The sequence below is a fragment of the Panthera pardus genome, unplaced genomic scaffold, assembly GCF_024362965.1.
Source record: "Panthera pardus isolate Hobbes unplaced genomic scaffold, ASM2436296v1 HiC_scaffold_8, whole genome shotgun sequence".
In the NCBI taxonomy this organism is placed as follows: Eukaryota; Metazoa; Chordata; class Mammalia; order Carnivora; family Felidae; genus Panthera; species Panthera pardus.
In genome coordinates this window covers 82,697,131-82,721,082 of record NW_026527013.1, presented here as the reverse complement: position 1 = coordinate 82,721,082, position 23,952 = coordinate 82,697,131, and the positions used below count along the sequence as shown (strand labels likewise).

The following is a 23,952-nucleotide window of genomic DNA, read 5'->3' as shown; positions in this document are numbered from 1 at the left end:
AATAATTTTGAGGTATTGAACATGTTTTCTTAGTAATTCACATTTCCCTGCCTATCTTCCTGAATAGGTGAAATGCAATTTGGTTACAAATTTTACAGATAAAAGGTCATTTCTTGACAGGACTGGGAATTTCTCTTTCCTCAATTGGTCATAAACTCAGTTAATCATTACCCTAACTTTCCCTAATTCTAATATTTTATTCTAAGTTTATTTTTATATACATATAATTTTACATAAATATGTTATATATAAATTACCACCGTGTCTAAGGGCCATCTCTTCTCATTCACCTCATCTCTTTCACATATCTTATATGAAAAGAATTTACATACACTGTTGTTAGGAATGAAAACTCTTGCAGCCACTGTAGAAAACAGTAAAGAGGTTCCTCAAAAAGTTAAAAATATATCTGTCCTATGATCCAGCAATTGCACTACTAAGTATTTACCCAAAGGATAAAACAATACTAATTCAAAGAAATATGTTCACCCTATATCTACTGCAGCACTATTTACAGTAGCCAGATTATGGAAACAGCCCAAGGGTTCATCAACTGATGAATGGATAAAGAAGAGGTGTATATATATACAATGGAATATTATTCAACCATAAAAAAAGAAACCTTGCCATTTGCAACCACATGGATGGAGCTAGAGAGTGTTATGCTAAGCCAAATAAGTCAGAGAAAGACAAATACCATATGATTTCACTCCCGTGTGGAATTTAAGAAACAAAACAAACAAACAAGCAAAAGATGGGAAAAAGAGAGGAAACCAAGAAACAGACTTTTAACGACAGAGAGTAAAATGATGGTGACTAGAGGGGAGGAGAGTGGGGGAATGAGTTAAAGAGATGATGAGGATTAAGGAGTGCACCTGTGATGAGCACCAGGTGTCGTATGGAAGGGATGAATCGTTACATTGTACACTTGAAACTAATATTGCACTGTATGTTAACTAGCTGAAATTTAAATAAAAAGTTTTAAAAAGAATTTATTTAATGCATTTTTTTAGAACTTAGAAACACTTTAGGAGAACTAAGAAGTTAAAAAGAAACACTGCAAGTCAGTAATCAGTGTATATAGAAATATCTCTGAAAAAGCAGAAAAGTAATCTTCTTTGCTAACTGGCTAGCTACAGCACAGGGAGTATAAACAGGAGAGAAGCCTACTTTGCGTTGTGTTTTCCCTTTGTACTTTTGGATTTCGTCCATGTGCATATTTTACTACATCAAAAAAGTAATTAGTTTTTTAAATGATGAGCAAAAATTCATTAATCATTTAAAATGCAAACATTTTAGCACCCATAGTATAATCCTTCTTTTTATTTTAGAAGGTTTAGGAAAATTGGTAAGAGCACTCTGTGATCAAGAAGTTATAATCTTGACTTCTTTTAATCTACTGGCTACATAGAACACAGGTGGCCACTACATGATTGCTTCCTTTCTGAAGACAGAATGCTCTCCACTTTTCACTATAGGATATAATCTATAGTATGGTCATAATAGAAAATCAATTGAAACGATGTTTGTCTCTTATCTAAGAGTCAACCCTTGAAATGTTCATTCATTTATAAGACCCTGTGGTTCAAATTTTAACTAAGAACTTCAGCTTCTAGAAGTGAAGGGAGGACCATGCTCTGACAGCCCCCTCCCACACTAAAATGCAATAAGACCTTGTATTAGTATAACAAATACACTTTTTGATGAGATTACTGAGTTTGCAAGAAAGCAAGGTAAATCTTCATGCTCCACCACTTTGGTCACTACCACAAATGAGCAGAAACGAAAGTGAGGAGCAATCTGTTCTAAAAAGACTTGAAAACCAAGGTTGCCCTAGTAATGTATGAGGAGACTAAGCATTGGGCTAATATAAAATCGGGGGGCTAAGCCTCTGATTCTGCTTTCAGTCTATACCCTCAGTGGTGCCAAAGTGCTGCCAAGTTCATTGCTCAGTAGCAGCCCCTCGTGCCCAGCAAAATCAAATGCAGAACTCTACAGGAATAATACAGAACTTGAAAAAAAAAAAAAGTGTGGATTCTGAAAATCCTCAGAATTTTCCTCCTTTAAATCACTTAACCACACAACATGTCTCAACTAAGGAAGGAAAACTCAATTTATGTAAACACCTTTTTAAAAGGAAATATTAGCTTTGTGTGTATCTCTTTTGTTAGAAATTGCATTTTTAAAGTTTATTTATTTATTTTGAGAGAAGAGAGTATGTGAATGGGGGAGGGGCAGAAAGAGAGGGAGAGAGAGAGAGAGAGAGAGAATCCCAATCAGGCTCTGCACTGTCAGCACAGAGCCTGACACGGGGCTCAAACCCATGAAATCACGAGATCATGACCTGAGCCGAAACCAAGAATCAGATGCTCAACCAACTGCACCACCCAGGTGCCCCAGAAATTGGATATTTAAAAAAAAGTAATATCTTTAAAATTATACAAACTTGACTACACTTCTTGTTTCTGTGGGGAAAGACTATTTAGGCTGCTTGACTGATTTCACTATGTGATTTACTTAGTGTTTTTGAAGTAGTAGAATTCACTGATAATAATATAAAACATTTACTGAACACCTACTGTTCTAAGCAATTTATATACATGCCACATCTAGTGCTTATACGGAGGTATGTTATTATCCCTATTGTATGCTTAAGGAAAGTGAGACATGCCCAGAGTTATTAAATAATTTCACCAACCTCAGACTGTAAAGAACAGATTCAAACTCAGGCAGTCTGACACCAGCCTTAGCAATTATGTTCTTCTGTTTCTTGTGGAGTGTGTTTGTTGTTACCTTAGAAGCACTAAACAAAAATCAAAAGAAAAAAATTATCTCAGATTGTTCCTATTCTCTTTTCTTATCAACTACAAATATGTTCCTCACAATCTTTTTTTTTTCCCTCAAATGCTCTCTAGCTATGCTTATTTCTGAAGAAATAATATGAAGACAGGAGGGAAACAAATGATTAGATTCATTAAAATTTGTCACATAGCCATTAGAAATATAAATCCCAGAGCTCTCACAGGGTAAACCAAATTTTGGAAATTCAAATTTTATGACAGTTCAAGAAATAAAATCAACAATTTCCTGTCTAGGTTAAAAACATTGTTTTTCCCTTGTTTCGAAGGATGGCAATTACATAAATTTCAACATTAACTACATGCATTGACCATGTCAAGTGAAAATATGGATAACATATAAAACAGGCATTCTTCTTGAAATGGTTTTATCTTGGTTTCTGATTATTCTTTAATAAAACTGAGTGGGGCATTCAAAACAATGGCATTCTGATTTATTCTTAGTCTTGTGTCCAAAAGGCAATGTGTTAGATATTTGTAGGGCGATAAACATGTAAGCAAATGGAATGGCAACAATACATATTGTTGTATCTCAACACCTTAGACTAGACCAGAGCTATAGAATTTATGTGAGGTGGACTGAATTATGTAAAAATGCATACATTTAATTCTCTTCCAATTAAATGACTTGCAGTCCCTCTACAATGTACAGATATTTGAGTTTTTCTTATTTTCTTATGCGAAGAAGAAAAACATTTGCTAAATCCAACAAAACACCATTACATTAGGAAAGAGGGAAGAAATTATATTTCTTAAATCTTCACAACAGCAAAGGTGTACGTAAAATAAGGGTTTTTTTAGGTCCTCCTTTATAAGACTGCATTGTCAATGTCTGTTTTGTGTCTCAGTGTCTCTGTAGAGCTTCTAGGAAATTCAACAGTTCTGGTCAAAGGAAATTTTTTTATCATTATCATCCTTTAAAAAGAGATGTTCCTTCTTTATTGAAATATTCTTTGATTCTATTGTTAGTGATACAAAACAAAACACGCCTTGCTCTGGTTCATAAGGCATCTAAGTGACCTAGAAATGCAAAATGGAATACTCAGAAAAAATGTCAGTGTTTGATAATGTCTGTTCACTTCAGCAGCAAGCATCTTAGGAAAAAATTACATTTACATACCCAAAAATTCATGTTTAGATTTAACAATAAGACCAGGCTGAGAAATTTGTCTTGGAAGTCAAAAAGGACAATTCTACATGGCTACTTCCAATCAAGAAATAGCTTCACAGTGCTATAAAAGTAAAGCATATACCTGGATTATTTGGTCCCTTCTTAGTAGAAATTTAAATAGTCCAGGACTTCCCAAATTGTAGGTCTGACATATGTGAGGTCTGTGTGTGGGCACATCTACACCCATGCTTGTCTAAGCTGAAGTCCGTGAGAGGAGAGAGAGGCATGTTAACAGGAGTGGCTATACGTGCACCCTTGGTTGGCATGTAAGATCTGTTCTTTCCCACCCTTTTAGTAGTAAAAGTCAGTTTGGGTGGTACATACAGATAATGGAATGTTTTCAGTCCTAAGGAGAAATGAGCTCTAAGCCATTAAAATACATTCAATAAACTTGAATACATATTACTAAGTGCATCTCATTACTAAGTGCAAGAAGCCAATCTGAAAAGGCTCTATACCATATGACATTCTGGATAAGGCAAAACTATGAAGACAGTAAAAGCATCAGTGTGGTTGCCAGGAGTTAGAGGGGGAGGCCGGGATGAATAGGCAGAGCACAGAGGATTTTTAGGGCAGTGAAACTTGGTATGATATTATAATGGCATATACATAGCATTATACATTTGTCTAAACCCATAAGATGTATCATCCACAGTGAACCCTAATTTAATCTATGGTCTTTGGGTGATAATGATGTGGCAGTGTAGGTTCATCAGTTGTAACAAATGTACCACACTGGTGGGGGATATTTGTAATGGGGAGGCTCTATGCATGGAGGGTACGCAGGGAATATATGGGAAATCTCTATACTTTTCTTTAATTTTGCTATAAACTTAAAATTTTTTAAAAACTAGTCTATTTTTTTTTAATCCATTCTGTTCTTAATGGGTACATTCTCAGTTACTTATACATTACCCAACATATCTGATTAAAAATAATAAGCCTCACAGAAGAAAGACTTAATCATATTATCCAAAATGCAGTAAAGTTATCTTCTATTTTTCTTATGAAGCAGGGAAACTATTATGAGGTAGCATGACTGTTCAGTGAATTGTAAGCTGAACTCACCTAATATATTATGTAAGTAGTTGCATTGAGCCCTTTCCCCAATTTCTATACTAAAGTCCAAGTCACCAGAATCTTAGAAAGCAAACTTATTTGGACATAGGGTCATTGTAGATGCAATTAGTTAAGATGAAGTCATACTAGAGTAAGCCGGCCCCTGATCCAGTATGACTAGTGTCCTCATAAAAAGGGGAAATCGAGACACAGACATGTACACAGTAAGAACGCCATATGAAGACTGGAATTCTGCTACCATAAACCAAGTAAATACCAGAAGCTAGCAGACAGGTCTGGAATAGATCCTTCTCTAGTGCCTCCAGAAGGATCATGGCCCTGCCAAACCCTTAATTTAGGATGTCTAGTCTCCAGAACTGTAAGATAACACATTTCTATTGTTTAAGGCATCCAGTTTGTGGTATTTGTTATGACAGCCCTAGCAAACTAACAATGCATACCATTTGGACCACATTCTCTTTGACTACCCACTGCCTAACCTAGTGCCTGGCACTTAGTAGGGTCTCAACAAATGTTTAATTAATTAATTAACAACACTGTCATAGTAATATAGGAAATGGAATGCCAGTTCCTTCTCTCGCTGAGTGCTAAGTATTGGAATTCTTCAGACAGTTGCCTTAGGTATTATTATTTCCATATGCTATATTGCCATCCTAGAAATTTGTATATAACTCTTTAGTGTCATTGAATATCACTTAGTAAATCATTATGATAGTACTGTATGTAGTTACCTAGAGTTGGGGGGAGGTACTTCCTCTCTATCCACCATGTTGTCTTACATGTCAAAGAAGGTACTTAATTTGCACTCTCCTGGCACCTTAACCTACGCTACCCAGACAGAATGGGCGTGACTTATCTGAATGATGCATCTTAGAAGGATATTTGGGCCTGCTTGACTCAACTCCTCTTTTTCTTCCTTTTAATGTTCTACATTCATCTTCTGAAAATAGATTCTGCCCCTGCATGGGTAGCCTGCCCTGGTTCTGTGCTGCCTGTGGATACAATTTGCCTGATTCTGGGTTTCACCAGAAGCCCTTGACTCTGACCATAAACTACATCCATAGATTGGCCTTTATGAATAGTAAATTTGGGAATGTTACAGTTCTCCATTTGCCTTACTCATTTTTTTCTCTTATTTTGTTCAGATAGAGAAAGTAGGTGCTACTTATTACTTCCTATCAACCCAGTTCATTACTGGTTGATTACTTACAGTTGATTACAGTTCATTACTAGTTGATTACTTCCTATCAACCCAGCCTGAAAATTCTTCTCTCCCCTATTAAGCTCTTTTCAAGTATCTTGCACATTGTAGGTATTAAATTCGTGTTTGCTAATGTAATGATTAATCCATTAGATAAGAATAAAAGAATGAATGAGTTAAACACATGTTAGATAAACTGAAAGAAATTGTCACCGTAATCTCTGGCACATCAATAAATATAATTGTAGACATCTCCAAAGACTCAACTTTAAGTAAAAAAAAAAGTACATTTATTCATATCTAAGCTTCTTGAATGAATTCTCTGTCAGCATATTATATATTTTCATTCACTCTTTAGTCCATTCCAACCTGGTTTCTGCACCCACCATTCCACTATAACTACTACCATAACTGGTAGCTAATAACCCCAGTGACCTCCTCCGTGTCATTAATTTCAATAGATGTGATGCCCTTATATTGTGGACTATTTAGAAGCTTTGGCCAAAGGTAGTAAGTGTTTCCTCCTCATTGCCCTTTGTTTGGCTTCTATGGCATGAAGATCAACTGGTTTTCCTATTACTTTCCTGACTGTTCTTTCCTAATCATTCTCTCATTGACTCTTAAATGTGGGAATTCCTCAGACAGCTGCTCTAGGGATTCCGATTTCCACTTGCTACACTGCCTCTCCAGGCAATTTCATTCACTCCCCTGGCATAAATTATAATACAGTCTAGCCATATTCTGTTGTTTCTTGAATTGATTCTCTCCAGCCAAGCACTCTTTGACATGACATGTCCGTTGTGAGTTTGGCATGGACCTCTGTCTCCATGTGCCCAAAACAATACACATATTCCTCTATCTCCCCACACAGTCCTGCTCCTTCTGTCATATTTTCTATCTCAGTGAATGGCTTTGCCACCAGGTTTACCGTGACGTCTCATTTTTTTTCTTATCTGTCCAGTTTTTTTTAATCATAGCAAATCTACCCTCTAAATATTTTTCAGTCCACTCATTCCATGCCCAGGCCACTATCATCTCTCATCTGGAGCACAAAAATAACTCCCCACTGATCTGTAAATATTTACTCTTGCCATTCTTAAAACCCCAGAATAGTTAAGGGGAATCTTTGTGGGGAATGAAAATCTGGTTGTGTTGTCTCCTTGATTAAGACACATCAACGTATTCTCATTGCTTTTAGGATATAGCCCCAAATTCTGAGCATGGTTTCTAAGGCTTTGCCTAATTAAGCGCTTGTTTATTGATTTTTTTTTCTCCATTACCTTCCTCTGAAAAAAGTCTCTTGATTTCTTTTTCAAGTTTCAGGTCAGTAGCACATTGGGGAAAAAAGGCTTTCCTTGACTCTTTATATAAAATTAGGTGAATGCATATACATAATATCCCAGATTTGCCTGGGAAAGCATTCATCACACTTAAAATTGTTTAAAGATTACACATCTTGACATATTTTGAGGTCCACAAGAGCAGGGATCATGCCTCTCTTGTTCATTCTTCTGTCCTAAGTTCCTGACAATTGCGTGCTTAATAAATATTGATTAAGTGAATATTGAATGAGTGAATATTTCAGAACATGACCTTGCATTTTAACTTTTCAAATACAACATGACATTTGGAAACACCTGAGAGCAGTGTATTTCGTGTATTGGTAATTATATGTAATAAGGTACAGCAATGAGCATCTCAAGAGAGCAATGGTATCTTTTCTTGCTGCTTGTTTCCCACATATTTACAAAGGCCAATTCTTTATGAGGAATCAGCTGGAAGACTGCATCCATATTCTTTTAATAAAGTCTTCTTTTTAAGGGCAAAACCATGAAAGCTGGTAACATGTTCTTGTGCTTACTAATTCTTATAGATACTTACTAATTCTTATAGATACCTTAATATGGCCCTCTGAGATTGATGCATGTAGGGAAAACATTGATCTAAGCAACTGATTGAGACAAAGGTAGCTTTCAACTTTAATTAACTCCTTGTAAATTACCTTTATTAATTTTTAAAGTTATAAATATAATAGACAGCCAATGAATGCAGAGATATATAAACACGACTTCTTCCACCCCATCTAAATTTACTATCCTTAAGTAATCAAATTTGGCAATACATTGTACATCTTCCATCCTGTTTTCATGTTCATATAATTATATGCAAAACTATATGCATATATCTAAGAGAACTTGGTGTTTGCTTATTTTTTAAAGATAGGATTAACAATATATATTACTTTGCAACTTGGATTACTCTTTGAGTAGTAATTATGAGCATCTTTTTCAGTTCAATAGATACACATCTAATTCATTGTTTTTAAACTGCAGTTTTCCATGGTAATGATAACCACAATTTACTTAATCATATTTTCATTGTTAGGCATTAAAACCATTTTCAGGGCTTTATTATTACATATACTGCAATATATATTGTTATATATGTATTCTTATACCATAACACCTTTTTTCTAGAGGATATATTTCTATCTATCTATCTATCTATCTATCTATCTATTGAGGATATATTCCCATATATAGAGATATATATTAAGCGGGATTACTTTGCCAAAGAACATGTGCATTTGTATATGTATATTTTTAATGTTAATAGTTATTGGTTATGTTCCCAAATGGTTGTAGACTTTCATATTTTTAAGTTGACTGTCCTATCCTTACACTGGCATCTGTCAATAGGACTCTCCTTCCAGTGTTTGGGTTAAGCTGTCTCTACCACAGCTTACAGATGAGGAAGCCATAGTGACTCTGCAGGCCTTCTGGTTCTATACTCTTGAGTTGTTTTCCAAATCTCCCACTGGGGAATACTTGGACTTTCGGTGACATCCATACCACAGGGGAGTCTTGGAGTGGTATTTGCCAATTTTTTTTATTCACTATCTCTGTTCTGACCCACCAGTGGAGACATGGAGCCACTCTGCAGGAAACATCTCTCCCAAAGTGCTAAACTAAAGCAGTTCAGAGGCCTCTTCTCCTTTGGGCTCCCTTGAACTTTTCTGTGCTTTCCCTTTGCTCATCACTACCACATCACACCCAGACCAAACCTGAAGATAGTGGTGCTGAATCCCTGAATGAACCACGCAGTGTCTTAAACCTGAATATTTCCCCCTTTGAATTTCTCTCCCAATCACACCATCTTATCTTGCAGGAATTTACTCTGCATTATATCTTTCTTTTTATTTACCCCAAAATATTTCTTTTTCTAGACAACACCAAATCTACTCTTCTTTGACAGATAAGACTCATAGTCTCTCATTAGTGGCAGAAAAGCTAAATGGGAAGAAAAAGAAATTCTCAATAGCTCAGAGAGACTAGACATTAGGTGATATTTTAAAAATATCCTCATTATACTATTACGTCTACACCTTGACCACAACACTTGCCCAATAATCTAATCCCGTGGAAAGGTAGACTTTAAAATGATCCTGTTAACCCATTTTCTGGTGTGCCCCTTTCAGACCTTTAAAATGTCTTTCTTTCCCTACCTTTTCTCCACCCTCTAGAACCTGAACTTAACCAACTTATAGTTTAAAGTCCATGCCGGTATTAGATTTTCCATATAATGTTTTCTTGTCTTACACGAATTTGTTTTTAACACCTATTACAAATTTCCAAAAATGTGATCATCGTCCATTTATATTTAGGTATATTATGCAGGATTTACTTCTTAATTTTTATTTTCTCCTTTTCTCTCCCTATTTTGAGATATCTGCCTTGATTGAATCCCCATGATCCTGTTAGAGTAATTTCTCAAATGTTGTCCTTAATTAGGATGCATGGATAGGACCTATTCAGAACTTCTGTATGTTTAAAATGACTTCTTTTGCCTGGATAGAGGAATAATATTTTGGTAGAGTTGTTACTTTAGTTGCTGTACTTTTTTTTCTCAAGTTACTATAGATGTTACCTTATTTTCTTTGAGCTTAGAGTATCACAGATGAAAGATCTCATGTTCTTCTGTTCCTCTTTTCTTTGTAAGTAATCATGTTTCTTCAGTGCAGGAGCTACTAAAGTTGCTTTTTAACATCGGAGTTTGGAAATTTCACCTAGATGTGTTTAGGAGTCTATGTGCTTCATTAATCTGGCATCAGATTCAGTGAACCATTTCAGTCTGCAAACTCAAGTGTTTCTTCATCTTAGGTAAATTTTCTTCTATTTTTTTTGTTGTTGTTGAGTTATTATTTCTTCTCTATGTGTTCCTTTTCCTCATTCTGGAGCTTGTGCTACCTACATGTTCAGACTCTTGGGTCTGTCCTCCAAGCCTGTTACCAATTACTTTTAATATATGTATATCTTTTAGGTTTTACTCTGTTGTATTAATTTTCTCTTGTTGCTATACCAAATTACCACAAACTTAATGGCTTAAAACAATGCAGATTTACTGTCTTACATCTCTGTGGGTTAGAACTCTGACATGGGTCTTGCTGGGCTAAAATCAAAGTGTCAATGGGACTGTGTTACTTTCTAGAAGCTCTAGATGAGAATCTATACCCTTAATTTGCTGGCTTCTAGAGGTCATTCACATTTCTTGGCTTGTGGTTGGTTGGTCCCCTTCTATCTTCAAAGCCAGCAGCATTGTATCTCTTTGGCCATTCTTTAGTGTCACATCTCCCCTTCACCCTCCTCTTCTGTCTTCCTATTACACTTTTAAGGACGCTCGTCATTTCAATGAGCTCACCTAAATAATTGAAGATAATCTCCCAATCCCAAGGCCCTTAGTTTAATCAGATCTGAGAATTCTCCTTTGCCATGTAAGGTAACATTCATTCACAGGTTCCAGGAAGTAGGATGTGAACATCTTTAAGGAGTCATTATTCTGCTTACCACACCTGTGTTGTGAAATGGTCCTCCAGTTCAGTAATCAGCAATAATTAGATGAAGGATAGAGAAGAATGAGAAGTGAAAGGGGAACTCAGATAGGCCTAGAGATCATTGTCAGAGATATTTGCAATGATGCTTTTCCTATTCCTAGAGCTTATTTACCCTGGTGCATCATACTCCGCATCACTGAGAAGTTACTGTGGCTAGAGTGACTGACCGCATGCTCTTGTTCTCTTGTAGAATCCAGTGAACATGAAGACAAGAGTGCAGGTGCCTCAGGGGAGACACCCTCCCAGCCTTATCCTGCACCAGTATACAGTCAGCCTGAAGAGCTGAAGGAGCAGATGGATGATGCAAAACCAACTAAACCTGAAGAGAATGAGGAGTCAGACCCATTGCCTGATAACTGGGAAATGGCCTATACAGAGAAGGGTGAAGTCTACTTCATAGAGTGAGTGTCACACATTTCTTTGGGTGTTGCCATGAAGATCATAGCTGCGTAGGAATGATGTAGCACATAGAGACATTGGTCAAAATAAAATACTGAATTTTACTGTTTCTGCTATTAGCTTTCTTCTTTGTGAGAGAATAATGGACAGTGCCTTAATACAATTAAGGGTCCTAGATTATAGCTATAAATCAAATGAGACAATTACACTGTAAAATTTGTTATAATCATGACTAAAAAGGTAAATCTCTATGTGGCATTACTATTGAGTTAGACATAATCTACCTGTCATGGGAAATGCTTACTCTACCCTGTCAAGATTTCTGTGTAGTTCAAATGAGGTAATCCCATTTTTAAGTCAGATTGCTGGAAACATCCTCTATCACATTTAATTATGCGGCTATTTAGTGCAAAATTCTTACTTGTCACAAAAGGCAACATTGCAAGGTCTTCACGCAGAGGTCAGATGTCAATAAAATTGTTTGGTTTTGTATTGTATAGTTCATCACACTCATTTTTTATTAATTTTATCCTGTTTTTGCTGACCATCTTTATGACTGGCCAAAGGAACCGAAATGCTAATCTTGAACTCCCTGGTGATATGGACTCAACCTAATCTTTTTCTTTCTTTTTGGACTTTTTTTCCAAACTGATTTTTAAAATATTTTATTACCAATACTGTTAGTAAAGTTTTCCTTTCTTTATCTTCTAGGAGTAGAACCATTTAAAAAAAAAAACTCCTAAGGTGAAGATCTCAGCACAAAATTAAATTGTTGATGTGCATAAGACAATCAAAAGGTTAATTAGGAAAAATAAAAACTAAAAATATTGTAAATGAGCAACACGTATTCCTTCAACACATCCCCTCAAACAAGACTCAAACAGAAAAATTAATAGAATCTGAAGTTTTCAGGGCTGACAGTGGATAAAAATGTGTAAACTCTGATTATTCAAGAAAAAATATTAAAACTGGATTCTTTACCCAACCTGGAGTGATTTGTGACTTAGATCTCTGTAGGCAGAACTCAGTTGTGAAATTGAAATGTTACCACATACCAATATTTAATTCTCATGTGAAGGTGGGAACTTTGATACATGTGTCCAAGAGAATGTATAATGAGGTAATTACTTGGTGCTCTGCTTGACTCCAACATGGGATGAGAAATACAGTGATTTGCAGAGAATGAATCCCTACTATTCACCTTTTGACAGATCTTGTAAATTAAAAAAAAAAAAAACTCTTGCATTATTTTTATTGCTATAACCAATGACCCAAAGATATCTTTTATCAGTTAATTGGGAAAGAGAAAGTCATATAGATGTTTTTAAATGCTCAAAAGTATTTAAATCTAAAACATAATTTTGTTATTGATAAGTACAGCATGGAATCATTCAAAGGATAAACCCTAGATGTGAGTTCATGCATTGATGTTCAGGAAAATTAATATTCAGAAGAAGGAGACTGATAATATACACTTTTTATTATATAATACAGGGGAATAAGGGTATGTGGCATTAGTAAAGGAAAACCAGCATGACAAGTAGATTAAAGAACTGTTTCCTTACAAGGCTTCCAATAATTCAATTATAAAAATCTTTGTGATTACAAAATGATCTTTTCTCTTTTAAATAATGTCAGATTTTTGGGATTGTGAAGAAAACAGGCTTTGGAAGACAGAAATTGTGCTCATGGTATGTAGTAAATGATGAGCCTTTGTCAGGACTTGGGAAAATCTACCAAAATGATTCTGTTAATACTCTAGTGAGTCACCCAGTGTCAGAATTCAAAGATTCATGAGATGTTGTTCGTGTTCTCAAATTTAGTGTTGAAATCTGTTGTTCAATTTGGGGAAGAGAGGCATAAACAATTGGCAGACAACTAATTTCTGAGTTTTGTGATACTATGCAGAGAAGGACTTACTGAACAGACTTAAGTAATAGAAAGAGTCATCATAAGGAAGGTGAGGTCACATAGAGTTGGCAATGTGTAGACACAGCATTCCAGGTATAGGAACTTTTGTTACAAAGACCCAGTCCCTGAGTTTATCAGGGCTAGTGAGAAGACCCTACTAGAGAAGTAAGCATTCGTTAGAGAATCCTGTGACATTATTGCTCTGTTTCCATTTCCTAGATCATTAGTGCTTTTGAAAGACAGGCAGGGGGTTTTCTTTGTTTATCTTCTTCCTGTTACTTCAGGGAAGAATGAATGAGCAAGAGGAGTAGAGATAGGTTGAAGTGGACAATTAAGATATAAAAGAGGAGACAATTTCATTTTGGCAAGAAAGCTGATCATGGGGAGACCCACCCAGAGTTTAGGGAAATGAAGATGCCTTGAGTTAAGACTGAAATGGGAGTGTGATGGGAAGCAGATTCCTGTAGAAGACAGGTGCAAATACCCTTCTTAAAGGTTTCTCCACAGAATGAAGACACCCCCACTCCAGCCTCCCCATGGACCACTCCAAGCCCTATCTGTTCATTTCTTGAAACGCTTACATTTGAATCTCAAGACTCAGTGCAATGAGCTCAAAAATCAGACTAGGGAGGGATCGGTGTCTTCTTCATCTAGTTCCTCATTTCCACACTGTTACCACTTGCACTGTGGTTTCCTTTCTCTCTGCCTGCGTGTCACTCCCACTCTGCTTTACTTTTCCCTCAGTTTTCCCTGATTCCCTCCTGACTGCTTTCACTCTTTGTTCTGGAATGCCCCTCTCCTTCCTAACTACATTTGACAAAATCAGCATTTCAGCCCGCTGTCATTGACCTGTGTGTGCCTTTTAAGTGATACCACAATGAATTCTTTTGTAAATATAAAAGACCCTTGGAAACAGTCTGATAGAGCAGGAGACAGTGACAGGAGAAGGAACATGGTGGGACAATAATCTAGAGACTAACCCATGGTAGGCCCCAGGATTTTTTAACCAAGAAACTTAGAAAACAAATAGTATTTGTAATATAAAAGTTTGCAATCCTGGAGCAAAGTTGAGGTAAAGAAAGAAGACAGAAAGGCAAGTAGAGTAAGTTAGGAGAAAGATAAAACAGACAGAAGGGAAGATAGATAGATTTGGGAAATAAGAAGAGCTGGCATCAGTGAGAATTTCCCTCTGGCAACATTGTGAGAGTCATTTACAGGGAGGTCTCCCTTGGTAGGCAGCACCCCTCGTTACACTTGACTGAATTCTGTCTCTTGTGAGATGAAGATTGTGATAAAACAGAAAATAAGGAAAACAAAGCAGAAGGACCCTGTGGTTCTGTGTATAAAATTTAAATATATAAATATAAATACCTAACACATATGTATATATTTCTGAATATGAGAGGGGAACTCTACCTTGCTGAAATGTTAATTTAAACATATATTTAAAATATACAGGGGTGCCTGGGTGGCTCGGCCAGTTAAGCATCCAACTTCAGCTCAGGTCATGATCTCACAGTCTGTGAGTTCGAGCCCCATGTCGGGCTCTGTGCTGAAAGCTCAGAGCCTGGAGCCTGCTTCAGATTCTGTGTCTCCCTCTCTCTCTGCCCTTCCCCTGCTCATGCTCTGTCTCTCTCGGTCTCAAAAATAAATAAAAACATATATATATATATATACATATATATATACATATACATATATATATGTACTGTGGGTTTTGAATTAAGATAGTGAGTAATTTTTTTTGGTCTTCTGTACAGTAATATTTTAAAATAGTTATTGATTTATGCAGTATTACAAAATACTTTATATATCTCAATACATAACAAGTTTTACATTTAGAAGGTGAGAAGTTATTTTGTTGTTTTTGGTACTGAACACATGGGTCAACTATATTTCCCACACTTTTCAGAACTGCTTCCTTTGATGAATGTATCAACGCTGATTCCTTTTATTATTTACAGTGATATTTAATGAGAAAAAGTTAACATCTGAGAAAGCATTTTGATTTATTTATTTATTTTTATTTTTAATATGAAATTTACTGTCAGATTGCTTTCCATACAACACCCAGTGCTCACCCCAACAGGTGCCCTCCTCAATGTGAGAAAGCATTTTTAAGCAATGGAATTTTAAACTGTGAGTGAATGCTCTCCTCTAAACATGCTTAAAAGTATTCATAATGTCTTATGTTGAGCAATTTTCAAAAGACTCTGCAAAGAATAATATTGTTTAAAACGAGTAGTTTCCTTAATTCATAATATCACCCTCATTAATAATGTCTTTTAAAATAGACGGCATATTGATTGTAAATTCAAATTAGTAACAATAGTTATCACATACTGAGTGCCAGCTTTGTTCAGGCTGTGTTCAGGTTACCCGAACAGTAATAGCTAATATATGAGGCATTTATGCCGTGCTCATTTAATTCTCACTTTAGGAAACTGAGGCTTGCAGAAGTAAGTAATTTGTTTGTGGTCACATATTCCAGAATTCACAAAGCCAAGATGCTTTGACTCCATTTACCCAACACATCTTTGTAGGACACATACCATATGCTTGGCGTGGGAATAGAGAGACCCTGGGTGGTCCAGTTGGTTAAAGCGTCCGACTCTCCATTTCGGCTCAGGTCATGATCTCACAGTTTGTGAATTCAAGCCCCGCGTTGGGCTCTGCACTGACAGTGCAGAATCTGCTTGGGATTCTCTGTCTCCCTCTCTCTTTGCCCCTCCCCACCTCCCTCTCTCTCTCTCTCTCTCCCTCTCTTAAAATAAATAAATAAATAACTTAAAAAATAATAATAATAAACCCTGGGAATGCAAGTCATCAGCAAAACTCACAAGATTCATACTTTTGTGGACACAAGTCTTTCTCCAGCATCCTTGCTCTTAATCATTTCACCATGGTGCCTGTATATATTATATCATAGCCACCTTGTGAGCATTTGATACACCCCACTTCATAGAGATTCTGAGGCACCCTGGACAAATTAACATGCTTATGGTCGTGTAGTCCTGTCACCTTGCACAGCTATTGCCATTATCCCATACTACCTCTACCATATAAACAAACATTGGCTGAAATTAAAGTAAACTTTCATATTACAAATAGTATTTGTTTATAGGTTTCTTGGCCAGAAGTTCGCCATTCCAGAGGCTAAATGTTCCATAAAGCAGAGACACCATAGGGTTAATCTGTATTGACATGCTTTGGGAATCCCATTAAATTCCTTCTTTGTTTGGGAGTCAGTTTAGTTAGTGACATAAAAGAGACTGCTATTCCTTTGGCAAAAAACAAAATGACAACAAGAACCTATTTGTTTACTACCATCTCCCTGAATGGCACTGAACGCTATGTCATCTTAAATAATAGATTTTTAAAAGCAGGCTTTTGAAACTGAAAATCACATCTGTGAAAAATGTCATAGCTGCGCATGGTTTCCTAAATCACTGTCCAGGATGAATTTGCTTTTCAATTCTCAGGAAGACACACATATAATCTGTTTCCTCCTGTGTTCATGTTTCTGTATCTCCTCAAGTGTTCAGTAAATCACTGATTGCCATTTCAAACAAATTAAAAACTTTTATTTATGAAATAGTGGAGAGAATATTTGGGAAACTTATTGGAAAGAAAAGCAAAACCAATTTTTGGGGGTGCAGCAACTCCAGCTTTCACATCCTCAACTCGGCACATTCCCACCAGTCACAAAATGTGGTCTGTGCTTACTCTCTCTAATTTGTATTACAAAATAGTAGAGATATTGATTTTGTTTCATATTCTTTTTTCTTGTGCCACACAAGATTCCAGTGCAATCCCCAGACAGAAAATAATATGTTTTAAACAAAACTGTATGCAGCTCACAGTCACAATATCCAAAACTATATTTATAATAAAACCTCTCAAAAATGTTTTCTAGGGGCGCCTGGGTGGCTCAGTCGGTTAAGCGTCCAACTTCGGCCTAGGTCATGATCTCATGGTTTGTGGGTTCGAGCCCTGTGTCAGGCTCTGTGCTGATAGCTCAGAGCCTGGAGCTTGCTTTGGATTCTGTGTCTCCCTTTCGCTCTGACCCTCCCCTATTCATGCTCTGTCTCTCTCTGTCTCAAAAATAAATAAACGTTAAAAAAATTTAAAAAAAATGTTTTCTAAACATATGAAAGATAATATGATGGCAAACTCACACATTCACATGATCAATAAGATATTTTAAAATATTATTTAAGAAACAACCATTATAGAGGTCATTGACAATAACTTTGTATGTAAATTACCAAGTATAAAGAGGAAAAATAGTAGTACTATGAAAAAATGGATCCTTGAATGAAAAAGCTCCTACTGTTCAGTATCAATTAGATGTATCCAATCAGTCCCTGTAATCTTCTTTTTGGAAATATGATATAAAGGAGAAAGTCTTCTGGAAAATGATGTCACCATCCTGAGGATTTCATTGACTATGATATAAAATGTAATCAATTTATATACTTTTAAGAACTAACACTTAGAGGCGCATGGCTGGCTCAGCTGGTGGAGCATGTGACTCTTCATATTGGCTCCGGATCATGAGTTTGAGCCCCACATTGGGTGTAAAGTTTACTTAAAAAAAAATAACTAACATTTATTTTTAAAATTATGTAAAATGTAGTCAGTAATCTCTGTGATTATTGTCTCTGAACCTGTATGACACCTGCTATTGAAACTTTAACATCCAAACACATTTTGAACTGTCCAATAGACAATAAAATATTTACCTGGACCTTGTTTAAACCTTGTTCAAAAGATTATGCTTCATGCAGTCAAATATCATTCACTTCAATCTCTGATTATTCTTCTGATACAGTATTCCCCAGGTGAAAATACATTTTGACTATGTAAAGTTAAAGTTATGATTCAGTTAAAGGCTATGATTCAGAATTGGCTTTGTAAGAGGAATTTTTACTTATTTTTTAAAAAAATTTTTGATGTTTATTTACTTATTTTGAGTGAAAGAGAGGGAGAAGGAATGAGTGGGGGAGGGGCAGAGAGAAAGTGAGAGAGAGAATACCAAGCAGGCTCTGAGCTCAGGGCAGAGTCCCACTTGGGGCTCAGTCCCACAAACCATGAGATCATGACTAGAGCCAAAACCAAGAATCACATGCTTAATTGACTGAGCCACCGAGGCACCCCTGTAGGAGGTTTTTTTTTTTTTAATTCAGTGTTTTGTAACTGTTTTAAGTCTGTTAATATTTTTAGAGAAAATGCAACAAAGGAGTATGTTTGATAATAGAAGTTTTTTATTCCACTAATAAAATTTCAGTTAGTGAAACATCATCTAACATCTGTGCAGTATTGAAAACATTATTTTAGAGGCACCTGGGTGGGTCAGTCAGTTGAGCTTCTGGGTCTTGATTTTGGCTGAGATCATGATCTGACAATGGTGAGAACAAGCACTGCGTCAGGCTCTGTGCTGATTGTGGAGCCTGTGTGAGATTCTCTCTTTTCCTCTGCCCCTTCTGCACTTGTGCTGTCTTGAGCATACTCTCTCTTGTGCTCTTTATAAAAAAGAAGAAAGAAACAGAGAAAGAAGAAAGAAAGAAAGAAAGAAAGAAAGAAAGAAAGAAAGAAAGAAAGAAGAGAAAGAAAGAAAAGAAAAAGAAAGAAGAAAGAAAGAAAGAAAATAAAGGAGAGAGAGAGAAAGAAAAAGAAAGGAGAGAGAAAGAAAGAAAGAGAGAAAGAAAGAAAGAGAGAAAGAAAGAAAGAAAGAAAGAAAGAAAGAAAGAAAGAAAGAAAGAGAGAGAGAGAAAGAAAACATTATTTTGATCTAGGTGGCAATATAAAAGTAGGACACAGGAGTGGAAAAGGAAACAGAAAGAAGATGAATAGAAGGAGGATATGTCTTACAGACACGTTCAGATTGGATCACCCTTAAGGATCCACTTAATGTATAATAAGAAACTGATAAGGGCTTATAGTCTGGGAAAATACAATGAAAGAATGGAATGGACGACAGAGTGTGGCATGATCTATGTGAAAACACTCCACCCATTTGATAGCAGTTTTGTTAACCTAATTCTTTAGTATAGCTTCCAATACCTAATATTTATATGTAGATTATATAAATCAGGAATTTTAAGACTTTAGGGAAAATATTCAGGTTGATTTCTGAGGTATTTAGGATTATTTGATAGTTATCTAGTTGCGTTTGAGGGATAGACAAGCCTAGGGTCTTCTTACTATGGCACCAGCTTAGTTCCCCCTGGAAAAATATTCATATTTGAATGGAGAACATTTGACTTGAAAGTGATCTGAATGGAAAATTCAAGTTTATAAGGAAAAAAATGTTTTCAGTGATATTATCTGTGCCTCCTCAGTCACAAGTTCTCTCTTTCATCTCTAGGCACCTGCAATTTAATATAATACCTACTAAGTACAAGGCATTCAACACAAAGGTTCTGAGGTCATGATTACTATCCTCAAACAGGAGATAAATGTCTTCACTTCCAAACTATTGGCAAAGGCTCTGAGAAAAAAAGATCTTTGACTATTCTCCAAGGGAGTGAGATAAAGCAATTCAGTGTAAAAAGCAAAATGTTAGGTTTAGTATGCCTCTGGTTTCAGAGCATAAGAAACTTGGACTCGGGGGGACATCTATGTTGCTCAGTCAGTTAAGCATCTGACTCTTGATTTCAGCTCAGATCACAATCTCACAATTTGTGAGATTGATCCCCACATGGGGCTCGGCGCTTATAGTGTAGAGCCTGCTTGGAATTCTCTCTCTCCCTGTCTCTCTGCCCCTCCCCTGCTCAAACTCACTCTTTCTCTCAAAAATAAATAGGGGCACCTGGGTGGCTCAGTCAGTTAAGCGCCCAACTTTGGCTCAGGTTATGATCTCATGGCTTGTGAGTTCGAGCCCTGCATCGGGCTCTTGCTCACAGCTCAGAGCCTGGAGCCTGCTTCAGATTCTGTGTCTCCCTCTCTCTCGGACCCTCCTTCACTTGCTCTCTCTCTCTCTCTCTCTCAAAATTAAATAAACATTTAAAAATTTTTAATAAATAAATAAATAAACTTAAAGAAAAAGGAACTTGGACTTGGGAATCAGATATATCTGGGTTTAATGCTACCTCTTTTGGTTTCACATACTAGCTTCATAACCTTGGGCAAGTTGCTTACCTTCTCTGAACTTTTGTTTCTCTGCCTATAAAAATGGAGTTAAAAATCTGTAGCCAAAAAGGCTCATTAGCATTAAATGAGGTAATGAGTATGAAAGTTCTAGTACAGTCCCTGACCAAGTAGACAATCAGGAAATGTTACACGATAATAACTTTGCAAGGTGTATGCACCATAATGTCAGTGGCTTTTGCTGTCGAGGTGAAGCATTTTCTGTGTGAGAAGAATGTTTCCCCAGGAAGATAAGATGTTATTATTTAACCTCCTGCTTTTGTCAGTTTGTCAAAGGTTAAACTTACAAAAAAAATACAGAAATCTCTAATTCATTATAAGTCAGCCTATCACATCTTCAAGACCATTCTGTTACAAATTTAAACTAGAATTACGGAGTTGAATGAAATTCCACTTCTGGCTTGTTCCACTCCTCCAGATAGATTTATTATATAGTTTAACATCAGGGAAAAGTTTGGGTAAACCATTTATTAAGGTTTTTATCCAGATTTTTTTAATATGGCATTGATTGAACTTGAGTAGCTACTGACTTGCATTCACTTAATCTCTCAATTTTCATGATTACATTAACTATATCCATAAAAATACATACAGTAGTAGGATATTATGATTCAACATTCCTAGAAAATATTTGTTCCATTCCCCAGCTAGGGGAAAAAAAAGTTCTTTACAAATGCAGCATATATGTGTGTATGTGTCTCTGTTAAAGAAACTAGTATCAGAATATAAGATTATATAAGATTAGCCTCTTACCGTCTTGTCATTTTTGTTCCACACAATTTGATAGACACAGAAAACTGATGTCCTGTTTGAATCTACTTTAGAAGTGGAAGTAAAAGGAAATCATATCCTCAAACTTGAGGAAACGTGGTATGTAGATTGTGAAAAGTCCCTCAGTGATCCCATTTAGTACACTGTTTCCCGTCCAATGTTTAATCCTATCTTCAAAGGTAATTGTTGAGGTTAAAAATATATAATTTAAGGGAAGTAGAAAAGCCACTTGTTCTGTTGTCTCCCAAATGCATTAAAAATATCCCCTTTGTAAGGCATCTTGAAGAAGCACGCAAATTACAAGGCTGGGGAGAGTCAGTATTGAAAAACACTGCACTGTATCTTCATGTGATGTTTAAGACTGCTACCCACATTTCTTTCAGAATCACTTCAGACGATCAGCTAAAAATGCCGTTAACTCTAAGAGACTCCATCTGCCAAAATGTATTAAAGTGATATACCATTAATGCTAGTTCAACCTCAAAGAAATCATCCTGTAATGAAATGCTTTGCAGAAACTCAGGAAAGCTAGGAAACTCACAGTTTTCTACAAAATTAGCCAGTATTTGAGACCGATGGTGGTGTGATATAGAAATGGTAATTTGACTTCCTGTAATGGCTTAGTAATGGCTCCTTAATACTTCACCATAGACGTGTTTGCTTTCGTGAATTTGTCTTACACACTTAGAAATAAATGACTTTTATCCATAATGGAGGAAGGATTTCGAAGAAGCAAATGTGTGGAAAAAGAAGGGAAATTTATTTTCCTTGCCCGCTTCCCAATATTTCTCCCTAACACATAAACACACAAACATGAGCAAACCTTACACATTATGCATGCGCGTGCGTACACACACACACACACACACACACACACACTGAATTGAAGGCGTCTCTATAAGAATATTTTTTAAAGTGAATTTGTCTTTTTCAAAATGGGAGCAGCAAACACTGAACTCAGTCCGTTATCATATTTGGGGTAATCATAATATCCTTCCATGTGTGTCTTTAGTTCAGAGGAAAAGACTAGATGATATTGACATGACTATAAATGAGGACCAGAATGAGATAAAAGTGTCTACAATACTTTAGTTGCTTCTGACACTCTATAATAAAGCACCGTCAGACTTTACAAAGGTCAAACTGGGAGAAAACAGAAGCTAGCACACTCTCCTGTTGATTTATAATTTGACCAAATTCACAGCCTTTATCTGATCAAATTATTAGAGCCCTGCTTAGAGGCATCAATCATGGTGGAGTTCCTAAATGTGAAGAAAGTGAGGGAGAGTATTTTCTCTTTACTACACATGAAAGTCAGAAATAAAAGGGAATCTTCTTCAAGAACAGAGACCTGATGACCCAAGGTTCTTAATGTCTCAGTTTTCAAATCAGACGATGGCTCTGTACATAGACAGGATGTTTGTCCAAAAAACCACTATATGCAGAAACACCTTGGACTTGCTTCCCCACTGCCCAGCTTGCCTCCTCCTTTTCTTCCTCTCTGCCTTGAAATTATCTTCATGAGATAGACACCTGGGCTCTAGAAGTTTGCTATTAAGTAAACTGCTTGGGAGAATTTTCTGACCTTTGCTTTAAGTGGAGATTTGTTCATCTGGTTATCTAGCTAACACTTATGGCTCTGACACAATGAGAAACATGGTTAAATTTCAATGAAGAGAGAGAAAATATATGTGAAGCTATTATTTGATTTTCATCGTTATCACCTGACTTTCTTACAGTTGTGTTCAAATATTCCTATTATCCAGCTTTAATTTCTATTTCTAAAGGATTTTTTACTTTTCTCTTTCACGTTACATTTTGTGGCCCTTTGACTCTTCCTTGTATAAACCTCAAACTTTCCACACCTGTGACTTTGTTCATTCTTTTTCTGAAGCCCTCACAAATGTCACATCCTTGATAATCCATCCATTGGTAGATGAGATCACTTGAGACAGCTGTACCCAGCCAAGATTTTAGCTCCAAAGAGCAGTTTTGAGCTTTTCAGGGGTTCTCAAATTTTAATATGCATAAAAATCACCTGGAGCGCTTGCCAATAAGATTCTGATTTGGTAGTTCTATGAAGACACAGAATAGGTATTGTTAATCACCAGGTGATTCCAATGCAGGTGATTGTAGGACCTCTTTAAGAAACATTGCTCTAAAAACGTCTCTGTTTTTAAAATTTCTGACAGAAGACTTCCCAGAAAACTTTCTTTTTTCAAAACAAAAATGTCATTAAAATGACCATTAATTACCAGAAATTCCATTCCAGAAATGTTAGAATACAGACATTTTTATCCTCTACCTTCCTAGCTGGGTTGGAAGTATTTAGACGGAAGACAGCTAAATATGGGTTAATGCAATTGCTATTAATCACTTTTTGAGAAAATGTAGGCATCCCAAGAACATGCTGTAATTTTCATCACTTTTATACTGCCTCTGCCAGCTTGGTAGTTAAGGAGTAACAAAACAACTATTTATGAAAAGGGCAGGTTTAGGATGAAAATAATTATTTTGC

General features: G+C 36.2%; 1 protein-coding gene across 12 annotated transcripts in view; it reads left to right on the top strand.

Annotated features, from left to right (window-relative positions):
• The window catches only part of MAGI2 (membrane associated guanylate kinase, WW and PDZ domain containing 2), a 1,325,358-nt gene that overhangs the window by 845,544 nt on the left and 455,862 nt on the right, over positions 1-23,952 (top strand). For 11 of the 12 annotated variants that reach the window (XM_053897620.1, XM_053897618.1, XM_053897619.1 and 8 more), the window contains one exon: positions 11,392-11,602. In XM_053897620.1, coding sequence (XP_053753595.1) covers positions 11,392-11,602 — 211 coding nt within the window. Of the gene's footprint in view, positions 1-10,357; positions 10,471-11,391; positions 11,603-23,952 lie in introns of those variants that run through there. The other variant, XM_053897625.1, reaches the window with a different exon arrangement.